Source organism: Microchirus variegatus (genome assembly GCF_963457635.1).
Source record: "Microchirus variegatus genome assembly, chromosome: 4".
Classification (NCBI taxonomy): domain Eukaryota; kingdom Metazoa; phylum Chordata; class Actinopteri; order Pleuronectiformes; family Soleidae; genus Microchirus; species Microchirus variegatus.
This window is the reverse complement of record NC_139805.1, coordinates 36,556,631-36,583,997: the sequence shown is the minus strand read 5'-3', so window position 1 is coordinate 36,583,997 and position 27,367 is coordinate 36,556,631. Positions and strand designations below refer to the sequence as shown.

At 43.1% G+C, this 27,367-nt stretch overlaps 2 protein-coding genes across 2 annotated transcripts; one reads left to right on the top strand and one right to left on the bottom strand.

Moving 5' to 3' along the window:
- Positions 1–434: 434 nt before the first annotated feature.
- On the bottom strand, positions 435–25,075 carry LOC310926232 (protein sel-1 homolog 3; the record flags this gene model as incomplete). The annotated part of the gene is made up of 23 exons (XM_083888330.1): positions 435–697; positions 2,128–2,191; positions 2,342–2,441; positions 5,412–5,533; positions 5,726–5,823; positions 5,918–5,987; positions 7,766–7,847; positions 7,985–8,068; positions 8,367–8,494; positions 10,227–10,403; positions 10,493–10,555; positions 11,435–11,575; positions 12,545–12,667; positions 12,742–12,921; positions 14,541–14,746; positions 15,626–15,751; positions 15,838–15,985; positions 16,080–16,196; positions 18,110–18,225; positions 19,627–19,748; positions 21,099–21,225; positions 22,868–23,363; positions 25,058–25,075. 23 exons carry the CDS (start codon positions 25,073–25,075, stop codon positions 492–494), a joined length of 3,114 nt encoding a protein of 1,037 aa, XP_083744456.1. The 3' UTR covers positions 435–491.
- Positions 25,076–26,011: 936 nt separating this feature from the next.
- On the top strand, positions 26,012–27,037 carry psmb11b (proteasome 20S subunit beta 11b; the record flags this gene model as incomplete). The annotated part of the gene is made up of 1 exon (XM_083888329.1): positions 26,012–27,037. One exon carries the CDS (start codon positions 26,012–26,014, stop codon positions 27,035–27,037), a length of 1,026 nt encoding a protein of 341 aa, XP_083744455.1.
- Positions 27,038–27,367: the final 330 nt, after the last annotated feature.

Genomic DNA, 27,367 nt, shown 5'->3' with positions numbered 1-27,367 from the left:
TACTTTTATTTTGAAATTGTAAGAAAACCTCAAAAGGAAAGCATGAAGGAAATGAAGTAGATGAGAGAGAGAAGAGGCTGCAGTACCACTGATAAAGACAGAGGGCGACAGAGAGCAGGTTGAGACAAAACAAACTCATATTAAAGAAAGAAAGCATTTAGAGCTCAAATGAATTGATTTATAGCCTCAGAGGAGCTGGATGTCAACATTGGACGACTCTTTCAAAGTAAAAGCATATACTCTGAGGGGAATAATGTGCTGTAAATTCATTTGTGAATGAATTTTCCATTGAAATCAGAGTATTTTAGTCAATAATTTGCTCTTTTATTGACCTTAAAACATCACAGAACAGACTTTATTGACACCACAACCCCCCACGTGTATAAATATATATATATATGTATACATATTTATATATTCTAGTTAAGCCACTTTTCTCAATAAAATGAATAATAATAATTTATCTGCCTTTATTCTAGTTTGTGTGTTCGTCAGAGGAGTTGAGGGAGGAACACGGCGCAGAAAACAAACACACAGACGCCCGACAGCGTCACGGCGAAGTCGCTGGTCTGTCGCAGCCACCGCTCTGCGTTCACTCCCATGATGCTTTGCTCCTCCGCTCTGTTCAAAGTGACGCCGCGCGGCGACGTCGTCCTCGCCCTCCGTTCAGCTGCTCTGCGGCTGGAGACTCTTTGTTCTGTGAGAGACGTTAGAGAGTATTTTAATTTACAAGTTTCTTTGAACGCATCATCAACATCAGTTGTTTGTAAAAGTACTGGAATTTACTAGTTTCATTGAATGCATCATCATCATCAGTTGTAAAAGTACTGGAATTTACTAGTTAACTTGAATGCATCATCATCATCAGTTTTTGCAAAAGTATTTTAATTTACAAGTTTCTTTGAACACATCCTCATCAGATGTTTGCAAAAGCAGTGGAATTTACTAGGCTCCTTGAATGCATCATTGGCATAAGAAGTTTTTGGAAGCAGTGGGATTTATTAGTTTTCCTGAACACATCATCAGCTTCAGTTGTTTGGAAAAGGACTGGACTTTACTAGTTTCCTTGAACCTATCATCAGCAGTTGCAAAAGTATCTTTGAACGCATCATCAGCATCCGTGTTTGTAATAGTAATGGAATTTCCGAGTTTCCTTGAACGCATCATCATCATAAGTGGTTTGTGGAAGTAGTGGGATTTACTAGTTTTCCTGAACGAATCATCATCAGTTGTGAAAGTATTGGAATTTACTAGTTTCCTTGAATGCATTATCATCATCATATATTGCAAAAGTATATTTAATTTACAAGTTTCCTTGAACGCATCATCGTCAGTAGTTGCAGAAGTGTTATAATTTACTAGTTTCCTTAACTGTATCATCATCAGTTGTAAAAGTTCTGTAGTTTACAAGTTTCCTTGAATGCTTCATCTTCGTCAGTTGTTGCAAAAAGTATTTTTAATTACAAGTTTCCTTGAACGTATCATCAACATAAGTGGTTTGTGGAAGTAGTGGGATTTACTAGTTTTTCTGAACGCATCATCAGCTTAAGTTGTTTGTAAAAGTGCTGGAATTTACAAGTTTCCTTGAACTCATCATCAGCAGTTGCAAAAGTATTTTAATTTTCAAGTATCTTTGAACGCATCATCAGCATCGGTTGTTTGTAATAGTAATGGAATTTCCGAGTTTCCTTGAACGCATCATCGTCAGTTGTTGTAAAAGTGCTGGAATTTACTAGTTTCTTTGAACGCATCATCATCATCATCAGTTGTTGCAAGAGGATTTTAATTTACAAGTTTCTTTGAACACATCATAGTAAGTTGTTTGTAAAAGTACGTAATTTACTAGGCTCATTGAACGCATCATCGGCAAAAGTAGTTTGTGAAAGTACTGGCATTTACTTGATTGCTTGAATGCATCAAGTTCGTCAGTTGTTGCAAATGTATTTTTTAATTCACTAGTTTCCTTGAACGCATCATCAGCATCAGTTTACTTAATGTGTTTGAGTTTCATTTATTTCTAAATATTTGTTATTAAACTAAAACAAAAGGGAGGAAATTAATAAGCTGTGAAATGTCGCCACCTTGTGGTGTGTGTGTGTGTGTGTGTGTGTGTGTGTGTGTGCTCACCCAGAAAGCTCTGTAAAGGCATGAAGACGACGAGAACACAGACAGAGAGCAGACACAGAGGCTCCTACAGAGAAATCAGAATAAAAATGTAAATAAATCTTGAAAAGAGCTTTAAAGTCTCTTTCACGTCCATATTTGTATTAAATAATCTATAAAACAATGACAGGAGAATATTTTAACAGAGTAGTTTAAAGTCTAACTCGCTCACACTCACCAGGATGAAGTTCATTCTCCTCAGAGCTGCTTTCACCTGCAGCTGCAGCAGAGCTAAAGAACAGGGCGTGACCACGCCGTCAGGCTCCGCCTCCACACACCTGAGGAACAACAACCATTTAATAACATCAGCTACTGACAAACAAACAAGCAAACAAACAAACAACAACGTCCTACACTTTGGATTTATCAAATTATCCACTGAACTAAAACTAAACAGTTAACTTTTCAACATCAGGTGTAAATGTACTGGAATTTACTAGTTTCCTTGAACGCATCATCAGCATGATTTGTTTGTTAACGTACTGGAATGTACTAGTTTTCTTGAATGCATCATCAACATCAGTTGTAGAAGTAGTGGAATTTACTAGTTTCTTTGAATGCATCATCATCTTTAAATTTCAATAGTACTGGAATTTGGAAAAGTACTGGAATTTACTGGTTTCCTTGATTGCATCATCAACATCAGTTGTAAAAGTAATGGAATTTACTAGTTTTATTGAACGCATCAACATCAGTTGTAGAAGTACTGGAATGTACTAGTTTCTTTGAAAGCATCATCGTTATCAGTAGTTTGTAAAAGTACTTGAATTTACTGGTTTCCTTGAATGCATCATCAACATCAATTGTAAAAGTAGTAGAATTTACAAGTTTCATTGAACGCATCATCAGCTTTAGTGGTTTCCAAAAGTACTGGAATTTACTAATTTCTTTGAACACATCATCAGTAGAAGTAGTTTCTAAAAGTACTGGAATTTACTAGTTTCCTTGAATGCATCATCAGCATGAGTAATTTGTAAAAGCACTGGATTTTACAAGTTTTAATGAACGCATCATCAACATCGTTGTAAAAACGTTGTAAAAGTACTGGAATTTACTAGTTTCTTGAATGCACCATCAGCATGAGGGGTTTGGAACAGTTCTGGAATTTACTAGTTTCCTTGAACGCATCATCGTAATCAGTTGTTTGTAAAAGTACTTGAATTTACTGGTTTCCTTGAACACATCAGCAACATCCGTTGTAAAAATACTTGAATTTACTAGTTTCCGTGAACGCATCATCAGCTTTTCTAGTTTCCAAAAGGACTGGAATTTACTAGTTTCTTTGAATGCATCATCAGGGGAAGTGGTTTCCAAAATTACTGGAATTTACTAGTTTCCTTGAATGCATCATCAGCATGAGTTATTTGTAAAAGCACTGTAATTAACAAGTTTTATTGAACGCATCATCATCAGTTGTAGAGGTACTGGAATTGACTAGTTTCTTGAATGCACCATCAGCATGAGGTGTTTGGAACAGTTCTGGAATTTACTAGTTTCCTTGAACGCATCATCGAAATCAGTTGTTTGTAAAAGTACTTGAATTTACTGGTTTCCTTGAACACATCAGCAACATCCGTTGTAAAAATACTTGAATTTACTAGTTTCCGTGAAGGCATCATCAGCTTTTGTAGTTTCCAAAAGGATGGAATTTACTAGTTTCCTTGAATGCATCATCAGCATGAGTTATTTGTAAAAGCACTGTAATTAACAAGTTTTATTGAACGCATCATCATCAGTTGTAGAGGTACTGGAATTGACTAGTTTCTTGAATGCACCATCAGCATGAGGTGTTTGGAACAGTTCTGGAATTTACTAGTTTCTTTGAACGCATCATCGTAATCAGTTGTTTGTAAAAGTACTTGAATTTACTGGTTTCCTTGAACACATCAGCAACATCCGTTGTAAAAATACTTGAATTTACTAGTTTCCGTGAACGCATCATCAGCTTTTGTAGTTTCCAAAAGGACTGGAATTTACTAGTTTCTTTGAATGCATCATCAGGGGAAGTGGTTTCCAAAATTACTGGAATTTACTAGTTTCCTTGAATGCATCATCAGCATGAGTTATTTGTAAAAGCACTGTAATTAACAAGTCTTATTGAACGCATCATCATCAGTTGTAGAGGTACTGGAATTGACTAGTTTCTTGAATGCACCATCTGCATGAGGTGTTTGGAACAGTTCTGGAATTTACAAGTTTCCTTTGTACGCATCATCGTAATCAGTTGTTTGTAAAAGTACTTGAATTTACTGGTTTCCTTGAACACATCAGCAACATCCGTTGTAAAAATACTTGAATTTACTAGTTTCCGTGAACGCATCATCAGCTTTTGTAGTTTCCAAAAGGACTGGAATTTACTAGTTTCTTTGAATGCATCATCAGGGGAAGTAGTTTCCAAAACTACTGGAATTTACTAGTTTCCTTGAATGCATCATCAGCATGAGTTATTTGTAAAAGCACTGTAATTAACAAGTTTTATTGAACGCATCATCATCAGTTGTAGAAGTACTGGAATTAACTAGTTTCTTGAATGCACCATCAGCATGAGGTGTTTGGAACAGTTCTGGAATTTACTAGTTTCCTTGAACGCATCATCGTAATCAGTTGTTTGTAAAAATACTTGAATTTACTAGTTTCCATGAACGCATCATCAGCTTTTGTAGTTTCCAAAAGTACTGGAATTTACTAGTTTCTTTGAACGCATCATCAGGGGAAGTAGTTTGAATGCATTATCAGCATGAGTAATTTGTAAAAGCACTGTAATTGACAAGTTTTATTGAACGCATCATCATCAGTTGTAGAAGTACTGGAATTTACTAGTTTCTTTGAAAGTATCATCAGCTTAAACTTCAAAACTACTCAAATTTTTAAAAGTACTGGAATTTACTAGTTTCTTGAATGCACCATCAGCATGAGGTGTTTGGAACAGTTCTGGAATTTACTAGTTTCCTTTGTACGCATCATCGTAATCAGTCGTTTGTAAAAGTGCTGGAATTTACTGGTTTCTTTGAACACATCATCAACATCAGTTGTTAAAGTACTGGAATTTACTAGTTCCCTTGAATGCATTATCGTCAGTTGTTGCAAAAGTATTTTACTGTACATGTGTCTTTGAACGCATCATCAGTATATGTATATACAGAGTTTAAAGCTACATATTTACAATTATTAGCAAGGAAAAAAATTGTTGATGGATTTTTCTTTTTTTGTTTTGTTTTTTTTCCTAAAAAAAAGACAAAAAAAAGCACCTGGTCAGCATCTTCTCCAACACGTCGTCCTCGCCGTCGTCACGTGACGCGTTAAACGCGGCGTAGACGCTCGCCGGTAAAGCGTGGCCCTGTTGTGCCAACGTGACCAGGTTGAAGATTCCCTGCGTGTGAAATTAAAAACATAGAACGAGCTGTGATAATAATAATAATAACAATAATATAATAATAATAACGATAACAACAGTAATAAAAACACCGTCTGTGGGTTTTATTGCCGCGGGCCCGGCGTCCGTGCCACTTTAATTAACTTTATCTCTGGATGATGAGATTCCAGTGCTCGGTAAATCTGTCACCTGAGGGCTTCCCGCCTGAGCGGCTCTGCTGTACATCCGCAGCGACGACGACAGCGAGTGTGTGCGCTGCAAGTAGAAGTCGCCCATTCTCAGCAGAGCTGCAGAGGAAGATAAATACTCACTGTTCATTCATCAGACGCAGAGAGACAGAGGGAGGAGGAGGAGGAGGAGGTTAGAGGGAAGTGAACTCACCAGACGGATGAGGATCATAGTTGAACACGGAGTAGTTGTGGTATCTCCACTCACAGTCCAGATCCAGCTGCTGTGTGAGACACAACGACCGGTGATGAAGGTCAGCGTCATCATCTGTGATCACGTTTCACAGAATTTTAAAAACAAAAGTGTCTGTAGTGACGTGGAACGAGATGGAGTAGCGACGACGACAGGGGCTGATTTTAGCCACTAAACAAAAGACTTGCGTGATAAAATCTACGTCAGATTGTGTGTCTGTCCTCTACAACTGATGATGATGCGTTCAATAAAACTTGTTAATTACAGTGCTTTTACAAATAACTCATGCTGATGATGCATTCAAGGAAACTAGTAAATTCCAGTAGTTTTGGAAACTACTTCCCCTGATGATGCATTCAAAGAAACTAGTAAATTCCAGTCCTTTTGGAAACTAGAAAAGCTGATGATGCGTTCACGGAAACTAGTAAATTCAAGTATTTTTACAACGGATGTTGCTGATGTGTTCAAGGAAACCAGTAAATTCAAGTACTTTTACAAACAACTGATTATGATGATGTGTACAAAGGAAACTTGTAAATTCCAGAACTGTTCCAAACACCTCATGCCGATGGTGCATTCAAGAAACTAGTACATGTGTCTTTGAACGCATCATCAGTATATGTATATACAGAGCAGCGGCGACGACGACAGGGGCTTTTATTTTTAGACATGCAAACCTCACGCTGTGGGGTTTGGCGTGAGTTATTTTGAGTGAAGGGAAACTGATTTTAGCCACTAAACAAAAGACTTACGTGATAAAATCTACGTCAGTTTAAGTCTACGACATCTTAAGAACACGTTCACGTCTTTATTTCACTGTTAGACGGACTTTTGCAACAGGAAAGTGAAGTTTGTAAACTGGAAAACTCTCCCACACCAAACCCCATAGAGAAAATCAGTGATTTTTACAAGATTTTAACATCACAATTCACACGAGTTGTTGATCCATTGCTGCCTCAATCACGAAGTTTATATGTATTATTTTGTCAATTCGGCTTTTTAAAACCTTTGTTCAGACTCACCTCAGTGACACAAAGTGACCACACGAGGCAGCAGCAGACCAGCAGCTCCTAGCGAACTAAAATCACTGATTTTCTCTATGGGGTTTGGTGTGTGCAGAGTGAGTTTGAGTTTACAAACTTCACTTTCCTGTTGGCAGCCGTGAGAACGTTCTTTGTAGTTGTAGAAGTACTGGAATTTACTAGTTTCTTGAATGCACCATCAGCATGAGGGCTTTGGAACAGTTCTGGAATTTACTAGTTTCCGTGAACGCATCATCGTAATCAGTTGTTTATAAAAGTACTTGAATTTACTGGTTTCCTTGAACGCATCATCAGCTTTTGTAGTTTCCAAAAGGACTGGAATTTACTAGTTTCTTTGAATGCATCATCAGGGGAAGTAGTTTCCAAAATTACTGGAATTTACTAGTTTCCTTGAATGCATCATCAGCATGAGTAATTTGTAAAAGCACTGTAATTGACAAGTTTTATTGAACGCATCATCATCAGTTGTAGAAGTACTGGAATTAACTAGTTTCTTGAATGCACCATCAGCATGAGGTGTTTGGAACAGTTCTGGAATTTACTAGTTTCCTTGAACGCATCATCGTAATCAGTTGTTTGTAAAAGTACTTGAATTTACTGGTTTCCTTGAACACATCAGCAACATCCGTTGTAAAAATACTTGAATACTTGAATTTACTAGTTTCCGAGAACGTTCTTTTACTGAACCGGTGCCTCGTACGACCACAGTCTAAAGAGCAGCGTTTGAAACGTGAAGGGTTAACAAACGCAGAGGACGGACGTTTACCTCGCACAGGTGCGCCGCGTTGCTCTGAGCCAAACCCAGACCAGTTTCAGCTGCCAACACATAGTTGACAAAGGCCTCTCGCCTGCAGGCGACACAATAAAACACACAAGAAGGACACGGTGAGGAAGCTCAGACACACACACACACAGAGAGAGAGAGAGAGAGTGTGTGATTTAAATGTGCACCATTGCAAAGTAATTGGTGAGTAAATGTCCGTACCAGGAGCGGCGGAGGAACGCCCGCAGAGCCTCCCTGAGCATAAATCCAAGGTGTCCGTTCACGTCGCACACCTTTTTTAGCATTCTGCGAGGAGGAGGAGGAGGAGGAGGAGGAAACGGCTGATGAATTATGGAATATCGTTTCAACATTATCTTAAAATAGAGCTGCGATACGTTGAGGTCAGCGCGTACGCGAGCAGCGGGAGCCGCTTTAAATTCATAAGATAGCAGTCGGTGAGCAGGACACAATAACACAGCAGCAGCGACGACGACGACGTGGGCTTTTATTTTTAGACATGCAAATGCTAAGGTTCTGACCTTGAATTAACCGCCGCGCCGCAGGGAAAAGAAAAAAGCACACGCGCAACGCAGCTCGTACTTACATCACAGCCCGCTCGGCGTCCCGAGACACGCCCTCCAGGCGTCCTGTGGACAGGAACCAGGACGCCTCCACCGCCGCCGCCGCGTGGCCGTTGAGCGACGCGTTCAGGAAGTGCAGGAACGCGGCCTTCTGTGGGGTCAAACGGGCAGAAAAATACTTTATTTAACAGTTAAAGTGACTCATAAATGCACTGTTTTTTATCATAACTTTTACTTTCATTGTTGTTTAACCTTTAAAAGTTCACTCTGACAGTGAGCTGACTTTAGTTGAAAACAAAAAATATCTCGGAATGTCTTGAAATTTACCACCAACATAGTCGGCATCGCCCTGAACAAGGATCCGTTGAAAATATTTGCAAATCTCTTAAGGAATAATTTTCATGAATTTTTGAAATTCCGAAAATAAAAAGTATCTCGGAATGACTTGACATTTACCATCATAATAGTCGGCATCGCCCTGAACAAGGATCTGTTAAAAATATTTGCAAATCTCTTAAGGAATAATTTTAATGAATTTTTGAAATCCAGGAAATGATCCATTTGCCCTGATGCACTTTGACAGTGAACGGACTTTAGTCGCAAAAACAAAAAGTATCTCGGAATGACTTGAAATTTGACATCAACATAGTCGGCATCGCCCTGAACAAGGATCATTTGAAAATATTTGCAAATCTCTTAAGGAATAATTTTAATGAATTTTCGAAATTCCGGAAATGATCCATTGGCCCTGATGCACTTTGACAGTGAGCTGACTTTAGTCTCGACAACAAAAAGTATCTCGGAATGGCTTGAAATTTACCATCATAATAGTCGGCATCGCCCTGAACAAGGATCCGTTGAAAATATTTACAAACCTCTTAAGGAATAATTTTAATGAATTTTTGAAATTCAAGAAATAATCCATGCACTTTGACAGTGAGCTGAATTTCTTCTCGAAAACAAAAAGTATCTCGGAATGACTTGAAATGTACCATCATAATAGTCGGCATCGCCCTGAACAAGGATCCGTTGAAAATATTTGCAAACTTCTTAAGGAATAATTTTCATGAATTTTTTAAATTCCGAAAATAAAAAGTATCTCGGAATTACTTGAAATTTGCCATCAACATAGTCGGCATCGCCCTGAACAAGGATCCGTTGAGAATATTTGCAAACTTCTTAAGGAATAATTTTAATGAATTTTTGAAATTCAGGAAATGATCCATTTGCCCTGATGCACTTTGACAGTGAGCTGACTTTCTTCTCGAAAACAAAAAGTATCTCTGAATGACTTGAAATTTACTATCAACATAGTCGACATCGCACTGAACAAGGATCTGTTGAAAATATTTGCAAACATCTTAGGGAATAATTTTAATGAATTTTTGAAATTCAGGTAAGTTTTAAAAAAACTTACTAATTTGTTCCTAGGGACAAAAATGTCACCTTCCCCAAAACAGCTGAACAAACAAAAAGTAAATTAATATTTTTTTCCAGTTTAAATGAGTCTGTATTTTAAATCTACTTCAGCTTGAAATATACATAAACAAATAATAATAATAACATTTTTTGAAATTTTAACGCTTTAAAGGTTTTTTTCAGCCTCAGAGTTAACAAAAAAAAAAACTTACTAATTTGTTCTTAGGGGCAGAAAATGTCACCTTGCCAAAAACTTATGTAAAAACATTTCGAGACATCACAAAATGTCTCGGAGTTACGTTAATGCTAAGTGACTGGCTCTACCGCTGAGCTAACGTCGCCACCTTGTGAACCGGAGTGGGAAGACTCCCCGTTTGTGTTTTTTTTTTTTTACTGAAATATAGCTGTAGCTGGAGCTAACGCTGCGGGGCGATTGCGTTTCGCACTCGGACTCGGACTCTGACCTCGTCCCTGGCCGGGCTGCGTGGCTCCGCCCCCCTCAGGCAATACAGTCCCAGGTTGAACATGGCGTCGGCGCTGCCGTTGCGCGCCGCCCGCTCAAAGTACTTGACGGCCTGCTCGTGGTCGTTGAGCTCGACGCTGTGGTACCAGCCCAGGCCGTTCAAGGCGGTGACCGAGCCCTGCAGCCAGGACACACACACACACACACACACAGTCAGGGACGGACACACACACACACATAAACACACACACACACACACACACAAACCATCGCCGCCGCTTTCTTCATCAGCTGAAAACCCCGGGTTTTGTTTCTCTTCACGCCTTCGCCCTGAGGGAATCAGCATCAATCAGAGAGTCAATAACTGTCTCACACACACACACACACACACACACACACACACACACACACACACACACACACACACACACACACACACACACACACACACACACACACACATTCTTGTACTTGCTGCATACTGAGGACTGGGTTGCTGACAAAGCGAGGACCAGCATTTCCACTTTATATATATAAATCAACACAATTACAAATATCTACTTCATGAATGACATCTACTAAAATTTGACCCAAAATGTTTGGTCCAAAATTTGACAAAAAAAATTTGACCCAAAATTTGACAAAAACGTTATACTATACGTTTTTGTCATCCAAAATTTTTGGTCCAAAATTTGACGCAAATTTTTTGTTTTTTTAAATTGGACCCAAAATTTTTGGTCAAACATTTGAAAAAGAATGAATGCAAAATTTTTGGTCAAAAATTAAAAAAAAAAAATTGGACCCAAAATTTTTGGTCAAAAATTTGAAAAAAAAATTGATGCAACATTTTCTGTCCAAAATTTGAAAAAAAAAATTGGACCCAAAATGTTTGGTCAAAATTTTGAAAAAAAATATGACACAAAATTTCTGGTCCAAAATATGAAAAAAAAATTTGACCCAAAATGTTTGGTCCAAAATTTGAACAAAAATTGAATGAATGAAATGAAATGAAAACAAAGTGAGGACCGGCCAAAATGTCCTCACTCTGTAAAAATGACCTCACTTTGTTGGTTAAAAACCCTCACTGGTCCTCAGTATGCCGCAAGTACAAGAACACACAAACACACACACACACGCGCGGAGGGGGAAAAACAAACATAAAATCCCCAGCGCGGAGTCGTAAAACAGGTCTTTATAACGTTATAGCACCTTCACGAGGAGCATGGCGTAGTCGTACATCGCCGAGGGATCCTTCATTTGCATAGAACTCCTCGCCATCCACTTCCCGGCGCTCTCCACGTCTTTGGAGATGCCGTTCTGTCCCCAGTAAAGCATCGCTCCGAGGCGTCTCTGAAGACGGCGAAAAAAGGCTTTTGTTAGTTAGTTCAGTGAGTTTGAGCGATTTTTGTCTCCTCCCGGCAAACTACTTTTATGGCAGCAGCTTTGTTGTTGTTGTTGTTGTTTTAGCAGTTTTAGCTAACGATCGTTTAATCTCGTCTGCGATTATTTTAGGAAACACTTTTAGTGGCTTTGTCTCGCCGTTTTCTTCAGAGAAGTTTGTGAACCACTCGCTATCCCACACACCAAACCCCATAGAGAAAATCTGTGATTTTAGCTCATGGGGGGGGGACACAGGAGCTGCTGGTCTGCTGCTGCCTCGTGTGGTCACTTAGTGTCACTGAAGTAAAGCCGAATTGACAAAATAAGACATTTGAACTTAGTGATGGAGGCAGCAGTGGATCGACAACTCCTGTGTGCTGTGATGTTTAATTCTTGTAAAAATCACTGATTTTCTCTATGGGGTTTGGTGTGGGAGAGTTCTCCGGTTTACGGACTTCAGTTTCCGGTTGGAAAATTCCATCTAACAGCGAGATAAAGACGTGAACGTGTTCTTAAGATGTCGTAGACTTAAACTGACGTTGATTTTGTGAGGTGAGTCTTTTGTAAAGTGGCTAAAAATCAGTTTCTCTTCACTCAAAATAACTCACACCAAACCCCATAGAGAAAATCAGTGATTTTTAGCTCGCAGGGACACAGGAGCTGCTGGTCTACTGCTGCCTCTTGTGGTCACTTTGCGTCACAGAAACAAATCTAAACAATGGTTTTAAAAAGCCGAATTGACAAAATAAGACATTTGAACTTAGTGATGGAGGCAGCAGTGGATCAACAACTCCTGTGTGCTGTGATGTTAAAATCTCGTAAAATCGCCAATTTTCTCTATGGGGTTTGGTGCAGGGAGAGTTCAGAGGTTTTTCCTGAAGATAAACTAATATGACGTGATATTAAAGAGTGAATACGTTGTGCTCGTCCGAGTCGTACCTGAGATTCTGCGTCTCCTCTCGACGCCTGAAATTCCAGGTACTGGAAAGTGTCGCTCGTTTCGTGCATCAGGTTGTCCAGGTGCTCTTGGTTGCTCAGGTAGATGTGTTCAGGTGTGTATTGCTGAGAGAAAGAAACAGAAATATATAGATATATGTTCATTTATTCACATCACTACACAAATACAAAGTTCTAACCTCGGTCTCGTGTATGTTGGCGGCGTCGTCGCTGCTCTGAGCTCCGGCGTTGGAGTAGTAGCTGTACGCCATGTCCAGGTTTTTGGGAAAGCCGTCGAGTCCTTGCGAGTGTTTGTACCCAGCATGCATCAGGGCGAAGCGGTCGTCGGCCGACGCGCCCATCAAACTGTAGACGTGACCCTGAGAACGCACTATTATTAGAGACGGGGTTTTTTCTTCCTGTATTGCGCTTGTGCTAAAACCAAGGTCAGTGCTGACTCACACCAAACCCCATAGAGAAAAACAACGATTTTTACAAGATTTTAACATCACAGCACACATGAGTTGTTGATCCACTGCTGCCTCCATCACTAACTTCAAATGTCTTATTTTGTTAATTCGGCTTTTGAAAATCTTAAGTTTTATTTATTTAAGTGACCACACGAGGCAGCGGTAGACCAGAAGCTCCTGTGTCCCCCCGTGAGCTAAAATCACTGATTTTCTCTATGGGGTTTGGTGTGAGTTATTTTTAGTGAACAAAAACTGATTTTAGCCGCCTAACAAAAGATTAGTCTCATAAAATCTACGTCAGTCTAAGTCTACGACGTCTTAAGAACACGTTCACGTCTTTATTTCACTGTTTGACGGACTTTTCCAACAGGAAACTGAAGTCCGTAAACCATAAACTTTCCCGCACCAAACCCCATAGAGAAAATCAGTGATTTTTACAAGATTTTAACATCACAGCACACAGGAGTTGTTGATCCACTGCTGCCTCCATCACTAACTTCAAATGTCTTATTTTGTTAATTCGGCTTTTGAAAATCTTAAGTTTTATTTATTTAAGTGACCACACGAGGCAGCAGTAGACCAGCAGCTCCTGTGTCCCCCCGTGAGCTAAAATCACTGATTTTCTCTATGGGGTTTGGTGTGAGTTATTTTTAGTGAACAAAAACTGATTTTAGCCGCCTAACAAAAGATTAGTCTCATAAAATCTAAGTCAGTTTAAGTCTACGACGTCTGAAGAACACGTTCACGTCTTTATTTCTCTGTTTGACGGAATTTTCCAACAGGAAACTGAAGTCCGTAAACCGTAAACTTTCCCACACCAGACCCCATAGAGAAAATCAGTGATTTTTACAAGATTTTAACATCACAGCACACAGGAGTTGTTGATCCACTGCTTCCTCCATCACCAAGTTCAAATGTCTTATTTTGTCAATTCGGCTTTTGAAAATCTTAAGTTTTATTTATTTAAGTGACCACACGAGGCAGCGGTAGACCAGCAGCTCCTGTGTCCCCCCGTGAGCTAAAATCACTGATTTTCTCTATGGGGTTTGGTGTGAGTTATTTTTAGTGAACAAAAACTGATTTTAGCCGCCTAACAAAAGATTAGTCTCATGAAATCTACGTCAGTCTAAGTCTACGACGTCTTAAGAACACGTTCACGTCTTTATTTCTCTGTTTGACGGAATTTTCCAACAGGAAACTGAAGTCCGTAAACCGTAAACTTTCCCACACCAAACCCCATAGAGAAAATCAGTGATTTTTACAAGATTTTAACATCACAGAGACACAGGAGTTGTTGATCCACTTCTGCCTCCATCACTCACTTAAAATGTCTTATTTTTGTCAATTCGGCTTTAAAAATCCGATGTTTAGATTCACCTCAGTGGCACAAAGTGACCACACGAGGCAGCAGTAGACCAGCAGCTCCTGTTTCTCTGTTCACTAAAATCGATGGTTTTCTCTATGGGGTTTGGTAACAGTGAAAATAAATGCCGTCAAATGCTGGGGGAACAAAAACCCATTAACGTTACCTGTGTGCGATCGACGCCGCGTCCTAAGCCGCCGAGGTGGACGGACGCTAACAGGAGCGTCGCTCTGTGGTTCCCGAGGCAGGAGGCGGCCCGCAGCAGAGACGTGGATCTTGCGGTGACGTTAATCTGCGTCTGATCCACAGAGAACATCGAGTCGAGTGCCTCCTGAAACAAAGCTGCCCTGAGGCTCCTCATGCTCAGAGACTCTACAGAGAGAAAGGGGGGGGAAAAAAAGGAGAGAAGCCACTTTTTGTTATTTTTACAATATAATAAAACATTTTTGTCAAGGCACACAAGGCGAATCTGTAAATATACATATATATATGACACTTTAAGTCTATAATGTGTTCACTATCTCACTGTTAGACAGATTTCTCCAACAGGAAACTGAAGTTTTTAAACCACTCACTCTCCCTGCACCAAACCCCATAGAGAAAATCAGCGATTTTAGCTCACGGGGGACACAGGAGTTGTTGATCCACTGCTGCCTCGTGTGGTCACTTTGTGCCATTGATTTTAATCCGAGTGAAGGATTTCTAAAGCCGAATTGACCAAATAAGACATCTGAACTCAGTGATGGAGGCAGCAGTGGATCAACAACTCCTGTGTGCTGTGATGTTTAATTCTTGTAAAAATCACTGATTTTCTCTATGGGGTTTGGTGTGAGTGACTTTGAGTGAAGAGAAACTGATTTTAGCCACTAAACAAAAGACTCACCAAATAAAATCTATGTCGGTTCAAGTCTACGACGTCTTGAGAACACGCTCGCGTCTTTATTTCACTGTTAGACGGACTTTTCCAACAGGAAACTGAAGTCCGTAAAGCGTAAAACTTTCCCACACCAAACCCCATAGAGAAAACCACTGATTTTTACAAGATTTAAACATCACAGCACAGTAGGAGTTGTTGATCCACTGCTGCCTCCATCACTGAGTTCAGATGACTTATTTTGTCAATTCGGCTTGAAAAATCCTTCACTCGGATTAAAATCAATGGCACAAAGTGACCACACGAGGCAGCAGATCTATCTTCTTCAGATGTCGTAGACTTAAACTGTCACAGATTTGACGATCACGAACGCTCACCTGCTCTCGGCTTCTCCTCCTCTCTTAGCAGGAAACAGAAAAGCGTGTTGTACTTCTGCGTCGTTTCCCAGCTCCACGTGGGCGTGCAGGTGCGTTTATCGAACCGACCCCAGCGTTCGCGTGAAGCTGAAAGACACAAAATCAGCTCCGTCAACAGCGAGAATCCTGTTCTCAGCGGATCGAGCCGTTTTTTTAAAGGACTAATACGTAACCTCCTCCTCCGGGCGCCGGCGAGCGCCGCCGCTGGCTGCTGGTGACGTGTTTCAGAAAAGCTTCAGCGAGCGTTTTCATTTCCCGACACCGACGGTGAGTCGTCTCCAGCTCCTGTAACGTCGTCTCGGGGCGAAGAGGGTTTTTTACCTGCGACAGGAACACGAATAACACCGTCGTTTTTCGTTCAGACTGGAATTAAAAGATAGTCGATAAATGCCGAAAACGCAGATTTATCCGATACCTCGTCGGCGCCGAGGCGGTAAAATCGGACGGGTCCGAAGTATCCGTGGATGCCCGGCATGAATTTACCTCCTCCGATCACGAAGTATCCGTCGGTGTCGTCGTAAAACACGCTGTCCTGAAATCTGTCAGACATTTGTGACGCCACTCACAACGAGCTATCATCACCACCACCACCAGGGGGAGCCTGAACGTTCTCCGAGGGTTAGGGAAGGAGCTTGAACGTTCCCCGAGGGTTAGGGAAGGAGCCTAAACGTTCCCCGAAGGTTATGGAAGGAGCCTGAACAATCCCTGAGGGTAAGGGACGGAGCCTGAACGTTCCCAGAGGGTTAGGGGCGGAGTCCTGAGGGTTAGGGACGGAGCCTGAACGTTCCCCGAGGGTTAGGGGCGGAGTCCGGAGGGTGAGGGACAGAGCCTGAACGTTCCCCGAAGGTTAGGGACGGAGTCTAAACGTTCCCTGAGGGTTAGGGGCGGAGCCCAGAGGGTTAGGGACAGAGCCTGAACGTTCCCCAAGGGTTAGGGAAGGAGTCCGGAGGGTTAGGGACGGAGCCTGAATGTTCCCCGAAGGTTAGGGACGGAGCCTAAACCTTCCCCGAGGGTTAGGGGCGGAGCCTGAACGTTCCCCGAGGGTTAGGGGCGGAGCCTGAACGTTCCCCGAGGGTTAGGGGCGGAGCCCCGAGGATTAGGGACAGAGCCTGAACGTTCCCCAAGGGTTAGGGGAGGAGCCTGAACGTTCCCCGAGGGTTAGGGGCGGAGCCCGGAGGATTCGGGACGGAGCCTGAACGTTCCCAGAGGGTTAGGGACAGAGCCTGAACGTTCCCCGAGGGTAAGGGACGGAGCCTGAACGTTCCCCGAGGGTTAGGGGCGGAGCCTGAACGTTCCCCGAGGGTTAGGGGCGGAGCCCGGAGGATTAGGGACGGAGCCTGAACGTTCCCAGAGCGTTAGGGACAGAGCCTGAACGTTCCCCGAGGGTAAGGGACGGAGCCTGAACGTTCCCCGAGGGTTAGTGACGGAGCCTGAACGTTCTCTAAAGGTTGTATGGAGGTTGTGACAAAGTAAAGTGAGGGGAACATTGTAGGAGCCTTTAGAGAAGGTTCTCAGAACAAAGACAATGTTCTCTAAAGGTTGTGACAAGTTACGTTAGAGGAATGTTCATGCAACCTTTAGAAAAATTCTCTAAAGGTTATGACAAAGTTATGTTCTTGGAACTTTTGGAGAATGTTCTCTAAAGGTTGTATGAAGGTTGTGACAAAGTAACGTTATAGTGTAGGAACCTTTAGAGAACGTTCTCTAAAAGTTGTGACAAAGTAATATTATAGGAACGTTCATGCAACCTTTAGAAAACGTTCTCTAGAGGTTGTATGAAGGCTGTGACAAAAGGTGGTTATGGGGATGTTCATGCTAACCCTTGTATGAAGGGAAGGTTGTGTCAAAGTATCGTTGGGGGAACGTCCAGGGAACCTTTAGAAAACGTTCTCTAATGATTGTATGAAGGCCGGGACAAAGTTACGTTTTGGGAACCGAACGTGCAACCACCAACTAACTTTAGGGGAACGTTCGGAAAAAACTTTCCATGTCAACCACAGGAGACCAGAACTTTCAGGGAACCTTCGGGGAAACTTCCGAGGTTGTGTTGTGTAAAATCTTCGCGTAAACTTACTGGAAAACGTGCGTGAAGGTTTCGTCGTCCCACGTTGTTCGGAGCAGCACCTGAAAACCATCATCATCATCATCATCATCATCATAAAAACACAAAGAAAGAAAGAAAAACAGGGAAAGAGGAGAAGAAGAACCGAGCGAGGCGTGAACGACTCGGAGTGAAATTATGGGCCCCGGAGTTTCCCAGCTGGAGCGGAGCCATCGTTCAGCGTCTCCCAGCTGTTTCCAAGAGGAAATTAAACACTGCTGCAAAAGCCGAATGAAACTGGGCAGAGGAAGGATGACTCTGAGACGTCGCCTCCAGCCTTTTTCATTTCTTCTTCTTCTTCTTCTTCTTCTTCTTCTTCTCCTTCTGCTGCGTTAAAACCGTACCTTTGAGTCCTGCACGGAACAGTCCAATCTAATCCACTTCCGCAGCGGCAGCGCGGCGCTGACTCGGAACGCCTCGTCCTCTCCCGAGGTCAGGCGGGCCTGGATCACCACGTCGCCTAACGCCGGAGAGGGAGAGAGCATGGTTCTTTATTAACACACGCACACACACGCACACACACACACACACACACACACACATTCTTGTACTTGCTGCATACTGAGGACCAGCATTTCCACTTTATAAATCAACACAATTACAAATAACCACTTCATGAATGACATCTATATAGAACTACTGGTTGCAGTACCATACAATGTCTGCAGGTGGAGCCCCAGAGCAAAAAGGGCTGGAAAACTGTTTCGATTTTTTTTTTAAAATTTTGGTCAAAATTTTGTCGACCAAAATGAAAAAAAAAAATTGACCAAATATTTTTGGTCCAAAATTTGACAGAAACGTCCTACTATACTATGTCATCCAAAATTTGAAAAATAAAAAAAAAGAGAGAGGGAAATTTTGACCCAAAATTTGAAAAAAAAAATTGGTCCAAAATTTGAAAAAAAAAATTGGTCCAAAATTTGACAAAAAAAATTTGGTCCAAAATTTTACCCACATTTTTTGGTCCAATTTTTTTTTTTTTTTTTTTGACAAATTGAGTATAGCATGTTACAGCAACCTAAGGAAGTGATTTCAATGAAAACAAAGTGAGGACCGTCCAAAATGTCCTCACTCTGTAAAAATGACCTCACTTTGTTGGTTAAAAACCCTCACTGGTCCTCAGTATGCCGCAAGTACAAGAGCACACACACACACACACACACACACACACACACACACACACACACACACACACACACACACACACACACACACACATTCTTGTACTTGCTGCATACTGAGGACCAGCATTTCCACTTTATAAATCAACACAATTACAAATATCTACTTCATGAATGACATCTATATAGAACTACTGGTTGCAGTACCATAAAATGTCTGCAGGTGGAGCCCCAGAGCAAAAAGGGCTGGAAAACTGTTTCGATTTTTTTTTTAAAATTTTGGTCAAAATTTTGTCGACCAAAATGAAAAAAAAAATTGACCAAATATTTTTGGTCCAAAATTTGACAGAAACGTCCTACTATACTATGTCATCCAAAATTTGAAAAATAAAAAAAAAGAGAGAGGGAAATTTTGACCCAAAATTTGAAAAAAAAAATTGGTCCAAAATTTGAAAAAAAAAATTGGTCCAAAATTTGACAAAAAAAATTTGGTCCAAAATTTTACCCACATTTTTTGGTCCAAATTTTTTTTTTTTTTTTTTTGACAAATTGAGTATAGCATGTTACAGCAACCTAAGGAAGTGATTTCAATGAAAACAAAGTGAGGACCGTCCAAAATGTCCTCACTCTGTAAAAATGACCTCACTTTGTTGGTTAAAAACCCTCACTGGTCCTCAGTATGCCGCAAGTACAAGAGCACACACACACACACACACACACACACACACACACACACTCACCTGAGCGCGTGAGCTTCATCATGACCGAGCCGTAGGAGCTCTGGCCGTCCACATGATGGACGACGCCGCACATCTGCTGCCGACAGCGCTCCGCCACGTAGATCCACACAGACACGGTGACGCTAGACACACACACAAAAACAAACACACAAAAACACACAAAATAAACTGATCACTTAAGCGTAAAAAAGACAAATAACTCAAAGGTCTCGCGTCGGTATCGCGTTGCTCCGCCGAAGACGCTTCGCGACGCTCGTAAAAGAGTGAAAGTGGAACAGAGGCGGTGACCTGTGACCTCTGAGGATCCGCTGACACCGACACGTTTATAAAACCGACTCGGTGAATCATCGTTAAACATCTGCTGCTCTTCACACACCACTCGCTCTCCCACACACCAAAGCCCATAGAGAAAGTCAGCGATTTTAGCTCAAGGGGGGGGACACAGGAGCTGCTGGTCTACTGCTGCCTCGTGTGGTCACTTTGTGTCACTGAGGAAAGTCTAAATGAATTATTTTAAAAGCCGAATTGACTAAAATAAGATGTTTGAACTTGGTGATGGAGGCAGCAGTGGATCAACAACTCCTGTGTGCTGTGATGTTTAATTCTTGTAAAAATCACTGATTTTCTCTATGGGGTTTGGTGTGGGAGAGTTTCCCGGTCTACGGACTTCAGTTTCCTGTTGGAAAATTCCGTCTAACAGTGAAATAAAGACGTGAACGTGTTCATAAGATGTCGTAGACTTAAACTGAGGTTGATTTTATTCGGTGATGCTTTTGTTAAGCGGCAAAAATAGGTTTGTTTTCACTCAAGGTGACTCACACCAAACCCCATAGAGAAAATCAGCGATTTTAGCTCACGGGGGGACACAGGAGCTGCTGGTCTACTGCTGCCTCGTGTGGTCACTTTGTGTCACTGAGGTGAATCCCAACGAAGGATTTTAAAAGCCGAATTGACAAAATAAGACATTTGAACTTGGTGATGGAGGCAGCAGTGGATCATCAACTCCTGTGAACTCCTGTGTCTCTGTGATGTTAAAATCACTGATTTTCTCTATGGGGTTTGGTGTGGGGAGAATTTCCGGTCTACAAACTTCAGTTTCCTGTTTGAAAATTCCGTATAACAGTGAAATAAAGACGTGAACATGTGACGATATATGCTGAAATGCACAGTGAGTCATCTCTACCACTAGGGGTCTCTGAATACACACAATAAAATGGGGAAAAAAATACAAATACTTCAATATCTGCCCAAAAAATAACACAATAACTGCAGTCACATTAAAAAGTAGTTAGAAAGAGTTATTTCTGTCAGTTTCAGTTATTTACAGAACCATTTTTGCATCGTAACACTGCAGTTTGTTCAATGTGAACACAAACAAAAGACTTTTATTTTGAAATCCGGGTTTTTTGTGACATCATAATGGACCATCTTGGTATAATCTTGTTAAAAACATCACGGTTTAAAGTCCTCACCTGGGCTTGGTCACAGCTCGGCGGCGAACTCTCTCCAGGGATTCGTCGACGAACGGCTCGAACCTGCGGATGGCGCCGAAGTACTCGCCCGTACTCGCCAGAGGGAAGTCGAGGACGTCGATAACGTCTGCACAACCACACACAGTTTCCTCATCATCCATCATCGCCTCGTAAAGACGACGCGTTAAAAAACAAATAAACAAACAATCAAAACTGTCGCGAAAACTAGCGATCGCGTCGAAAAAGTGGATAAGTGGATACAGAGCTGCTTTGAAACTATCTGTTTTTTGGGGGGCGGGGTTTAAAGATACTCAAAAACGCTTAAAACTTTGGTCAAATTCAAAACTCTTGACTTGAGAGCGCCCCCTACAGACGTGACCGTAAAACCACTTGTCCAAGAGGTGTCAAACTCTTGTCGTGGTAAATATTAGCAAAACTTTGTGGTCATTTTTGGGCGATATTTACACTTTATCTCATCGTCCTTTGGGCCTTTGTGATTTAAAAAAGTTCTTGCAGTTTTTCTGTGTACGTTGTTTTCCAGAAGACGTCGGTCACATGACCGTCAACTGTACGAATATTTGTGCGCGACACAAACAAGAAAACAGCAGCCGAACTTCGGGTTTGACTCGTCCTACAGTCGCCAATCGAACTTGACCTGCGCGCCTCTCCGTTCTTGGTAGCTCGCAAAGTCCTTAACGTAGGGGCTAGGACCACGCGGCAGTGACCTTCACACCAAGGAGATGTTCTGTTCGAATCCCGGTTCGACTTAAGGTCTCTGGGTTAGCATGAGCGAGGGTACTCCTAGTCTTTGAGTGACCTACTAAGTTCCCAAAGACCTTCTAAGGTCCAAAGATTGGACCGTCCATTGACCCGCCTACCCTCTTTTTGACCCTACGTTAGCTGGGATTAGCCTCAGCCCTCCTTCAACCCTCAAAAGTCGCCTTCAGACCAAGAAGATGTTCCATTTAAATCCCGGTTGGTCTTAAGGCCTCTCGATTAGCATGAGCGAGGGTACTCCTGATCTTTGAGTGACCTACTAAGCTCCCAAAGACCTTCCAAGGTCCAAAAATTGGACCGTCTATTGACCCGCCTACCCTCTTTTTGACCCTACGTTAGCTGGGATTAGCATCAGCCCTTCTTCAACGCTCATAAGTGGACTTCACACCAAGAAGATGTTCTGTCCGAATCCTGGTTCGACTTAAGGCCTCTCGGTTAGCATGAGCGAGGGTACTCCTGATCTTTGAGTGACCTACTAAGCTACCAAAGACCTACTAAGGTCCAAAGATTGCACCGTCCAAAGATTGGACCGTCCATTGACCCGCCTACCCTCTTTTTGACCCTACGTTAGCTGGGATTAGCATCAGCCCTCCTTCAACCATCATAAGTGGCCTTCACACCAAGAAGATGTTCTGTTTGAATCCCGGTTGGACTTAAGGCCTCTCGGTTAGCATGAGTGAGGGTACTCCTAGTCTTTGAGTGACTTACTAAGCTCCCAAAGACCTTCAAAGGTCCAAAGATTGGATCGTCCATTGACCCGCCTACCTTCTTTTTGACCCTACGTTAGCTGGGATTAGCTTCAACCCTCATAAGTGGCCTTCAGACCAAGAAGATGTTCTGTTCTATTCCAGGTTCAATTTAAGGCCTCTCGGTTAGCATTAGCGAGGGTACTCCTGATCTTTGAGTGACCTACTAAGCTCCCAAAGACCTTCTAAGGTCCAAAGAATGGACCGGCCATTGATTCGAAGTTCTACAGAATCGAGTGATCAGACCTGACTCGTGCGGACACCGTCTGACTCCGCCTCTGGCCATGCGCCGCTTCAGTTGCGCGAACCACGACGGACACTCGGCGGGAGCTTCCTCAGTCGCCATCATGGGCAGAACTTTATCGATCCTCCACGTGGACGGTCGGTACGTCGCGGCGTCTCCCGCGCCCTCGCTCAGATGCTCCAGCCAAGCGCGGACGGTCACGAACCCGACGTCTGCGACGATCCCGCCGACCGCGTCCGACGCGGCGGACGGAGGCCTCCGCAGCGCCACCCGCTGGGTCCTGAGGACGCCGGGCGTGCCGTTGAGCCACGTCCTCCTGAAGATGACCGCGTCCTTCTCCGTCAGCGTGGACGCGGCCGCCTCTGCCGTGAGCCGACACGGCCTGGAGCACCTGTAGCGCACGTGGACGACGGCGTTGTCGACCGCTCGGTCGGGAGCGGCGGTGAACTCGAGGAAGTCGTCGGGCAGACTCTGACCACGCTGTGACACACTTTCCGCCTGAGTGAAGAGACGATAAATCAGAACGACTCTCACGTCGACTTCATTGATTCATTTTTTTGCATTCTGCTTTGAAAATCCTTTGTTTTGACTTCAATGACACAAAGTGACCACACGAGGCAGCAGTAGACCAGCAGCTCCTGTGTCCCCCGTGAGCTAAAATCACTGATTTTCTCTATGGGCTTTGGTGTGGGAGAGCGAGTGAGTTTACAAACTTCAGTTTCCTGTTTGAAAAGTCCGTCTTACAGTGAAGATAAAGACGTGAACGCGTTCTGAAGATGTCGTAGACTTAAACTGATGTTGATTTTATTAGTTTAGCTTTTTTGCTAAGTGGCTAAATCTGTTTTTTTAGACCATTTTCATACATTATAAGTTGAATTCTTTGTGCACGTACAAAGAATTTCCAAGCCATTAAGTAAATTCTTTAAATTCTCTAAATTGAGTCCGTCCTTGGATGTGCCTGAACGTTCCAATGGAAATCTAATCGTGACCTTAAAGGCGCCATATGTAAGAATGTGGCCAAAAACGGTTACTACACTCAAATTCAAAACACCGGAGTCTTTTAGGTTTTCGTTTTTCCGACGTAACTGGCAACCGCGTGGGTCGCTCGGCAGCTGAGACTCTACCGACTGCAAATGACTGGTAGACGGCGGTAGGTGGCGCCACATGACGCAAAAAAAAAACATGATTTCAAAACATAAACATGATGATTTGCAGTCTGCAAAATTTTTTTTTTTTTTAATGCAAATATTTTGTCTGTACTGTTGTTGTTGGTGAGTTCAGTTTGTTATATGAACATTATTCCTGAGTCTCTGTGACGTATTAGGAGGATTTTTACGGCCACTTGCTTTAGATTTATTACATAGTGCACCTTTAAATAGTACAAACAGTGATTGTTTTCCTGGACGGGGGAAGAAACACAGCGGCCGCACGGCGGCGTGAAGCAGAACAATAAGGTTTGAAGTCCAGCAGCAGCTTTATGAGCCGAGACGTGCTTTAAAACACACTGAAGCTGAGCCGAGGTGATAATAATAATAATAGTAATAATAATAATAATAATAATACGCTGCAGAGAGGAACAGAACAACAACCACACACATTCACCATATCTATTAGAACATGTAATAATCCATATGTTACAGATATTAGGGGCCTTACCTTTAGAACGAGAGCATGCGCAAACACGGCGACATGTAAAATATTCATTTTTAAATACGAATATTCAACAAAACGCGTAAAAACGCTCAATAAATAAAGCACATTTTGAGTGAAATCATCGCCGCGTCAGTCGTTGACACTTCAGTGTGTGTGTGTGTGTGTGTGGATACACCCAGTGTAACGATGGATTACCGGATATTCTGGTGTCGCAGGTTTGGTTGAAGCTATTTGCATGAGTCACGTTTAAAGGTAGAGTGAAAATGTGAAAACAGAGACCAAAATAGACCTTAATCCACACAAGATTAGGCTTTAACCGCGTACCAAACTGAACCAAACTGAACCGTACCAAACTGAACCGTACCGAACTGAACCGTACCAAACTGAACCGTACCAAACTGAACTGTACCAAACTGAACTGTACCAAACTGTACCAAACTGAACCAAACTGAACCGTACCAAACTGAACCGTACCAAACTGAACTGTACCAAACTGTACCAAACTGAACCAAACTGAACCGTACCAAACTGAACCGTACCAAACTGAACCGTACCATTATGGAAACACAACTATTCGTAGTCGGACTAACTGGTCCGATTGATCCTGGGTCATCATCCTCATCTAGACCCAGGATCAATAGACCCAGTAGAACCACATAAGGTTCTTCGGCTTGTTCTCATAGGAGAACCCTTTAACCAAATACAGGTAATAATCTAATATATTACAGACGTTAGTGGTCTATTTGCATGAGTCTAACCCTAACCCTGTCAACAGAGACCAAAGTAGAACTTAATCCATCCAAGATTAAGCTTTAGCTCTGAACCGTACCATACTGAACCGTAGCATGATGGAAACGCGGCTCAAGACAATAGTTTCGGATTTCTGAATCAAACTTTTCGTAGTCGGACGAACTTGATTCCAAGTCCTATTTCTGCTGCCGTAGTCGGACTTTGCGTTCTATGCGTGCGCACAGGTCTTTGACCCGGAAGTAGACGATCTACATATTCCATCTCGCCGTTCACCGTTTGTTTTTCTGCAACGTAAACTGATCCAGTAGCACTAGCTTACAGAGAGGTACAGCGCCAGATGTATAATTTCCCTTCCGACTCATACGACTAAAGTTCTAAAAAAAATACCCTGGACTGTCTCTTTAACGTGGGTAAAAGTAGCTAAAATGCTGCGTTGGATGTTTTCTGTTGTCATGACACGATCTCACTTCACCACCGCGGCAGCGACGCGTCAAAGCCCCGAAGAGTCTGAACTCGACCCCCGCGGCTTCGCTCTCTCAAGACTTTTAAAGAAACGAGTGCGAGTCTGAGGAACAAACCCGATATCCACAAACTTAATCACCCGTGACGTTTCAGAGTCTGGCCAAACGAGGCGTTGCTAACGGTCGCCGAGGGGGCGGTTGTTATAAAAAGCTGCTGCGAAAATCGATGAGATGAGCTACGACGTTAGATGACACGAGAACCCTCGTTGATTTGATTTGAGAATGGCTTTAGAGGACCTCTGCAATTTCCACCACGTCTTTCAGGACCGTGGACGTTCTTCAAGGGAGATGTTTGAGTCAAACTATCACAGCGGTTCTTCCTTTAGCAGCAGCAGCGCACGTCTCTTTGACTTTTATATCCCAGTCGCCGACTACCTCGAAGAAAGTCCAGTCCAGTTTGGACAAATTAGCGCCGCGCAGCGCGACGGCTCCATCTTCTCGCAGGACTCCATCCTGACCGGCTTCTCCGCACCCGGTAATAACAACCCTCAGCACGTCGTCCCTTTGCCTTTCCCCCACGCCCACGGCACCACGACGCTGGCGTTCGTGTTCCAGGGCGGCGTGCTGGCGGCGGCGGACACGCGCTCCAGCTGCGCCGGGCTGGTGGCGTGCCCGGCCGCGCAGAAGGTCCTGCCCATCCACAGCCACCTGGTGGGCACCACGTCGGGCACCTCGGCCGACTGCGCCCTCTGGAAGCGGATCCTGGCGCGCGAGCTGCGGCTCTACCAGCTCCGCCACGGACGCCGCCTGTCCACGCGGGGCGCCGCCAAGCTGCTGTCGCACATGCTCCACCCGTTTAAGGGAACCGAGCTGTGCGTGGCTGCCACGCTGTGCGGGTGGGACGGCGGCGAGGCCGACGACGGCGGCGGCGCGGCACGAACTGAGAACGTCGAAAAGACCCAACAAAACGTCGCCTCCTCCGGACCCAGTTTGGTTTACGTGTGCAGCGACGGCACTCGCCTGCAGGGGACGCTCTTCTCCGTGGGCTCCGGGTCGCCTTACGCGTACTCCATCTTGGACCAGGCGGTCCGGTGGGAGCTGACGCCGCAGGAGGCCACGTCGGTCGCCAGAGAGGCCGTGTACCGAGCCACGCACAGGGACGCGTACTCGGGCAACCACGTCGACGTCTATCGCGTCGCCGCCGCGGGGTGGACACGCAGGGACAGGGAGGACCTGAAAGAGGAATATTACCGGGAAAAGGAAAGAAGGGAGCGTCGGAGGAGAAAGGATCACGAGACGTCCGTCTGAGCGGAAAACAAGAATATGGCTCTGACTTTTTTTTGGAACAGAAGAAGAAGAAGAGGTTGAAAATCAATCAATCAATCAATCAATCTTTATTTATATAGCCCACAGTTTACAAAACATAGTTTGTCTCACGGGACTTCACAGGGTTGGTAACATCCTCTGTCCTTAGACCTTCGACCAGGGTAAGGAAAAACTACCAGGGAAAAAAAAAACCCTTGTAAAAGGGAAAAAGGGTAGAAACCTTAGGGAGAACCACAGGTGAGGGATCCACTCCCTGGACGGACAGACGTGCAGTAGATGTTACCCAAAACATACAATACACAATGACAAGAA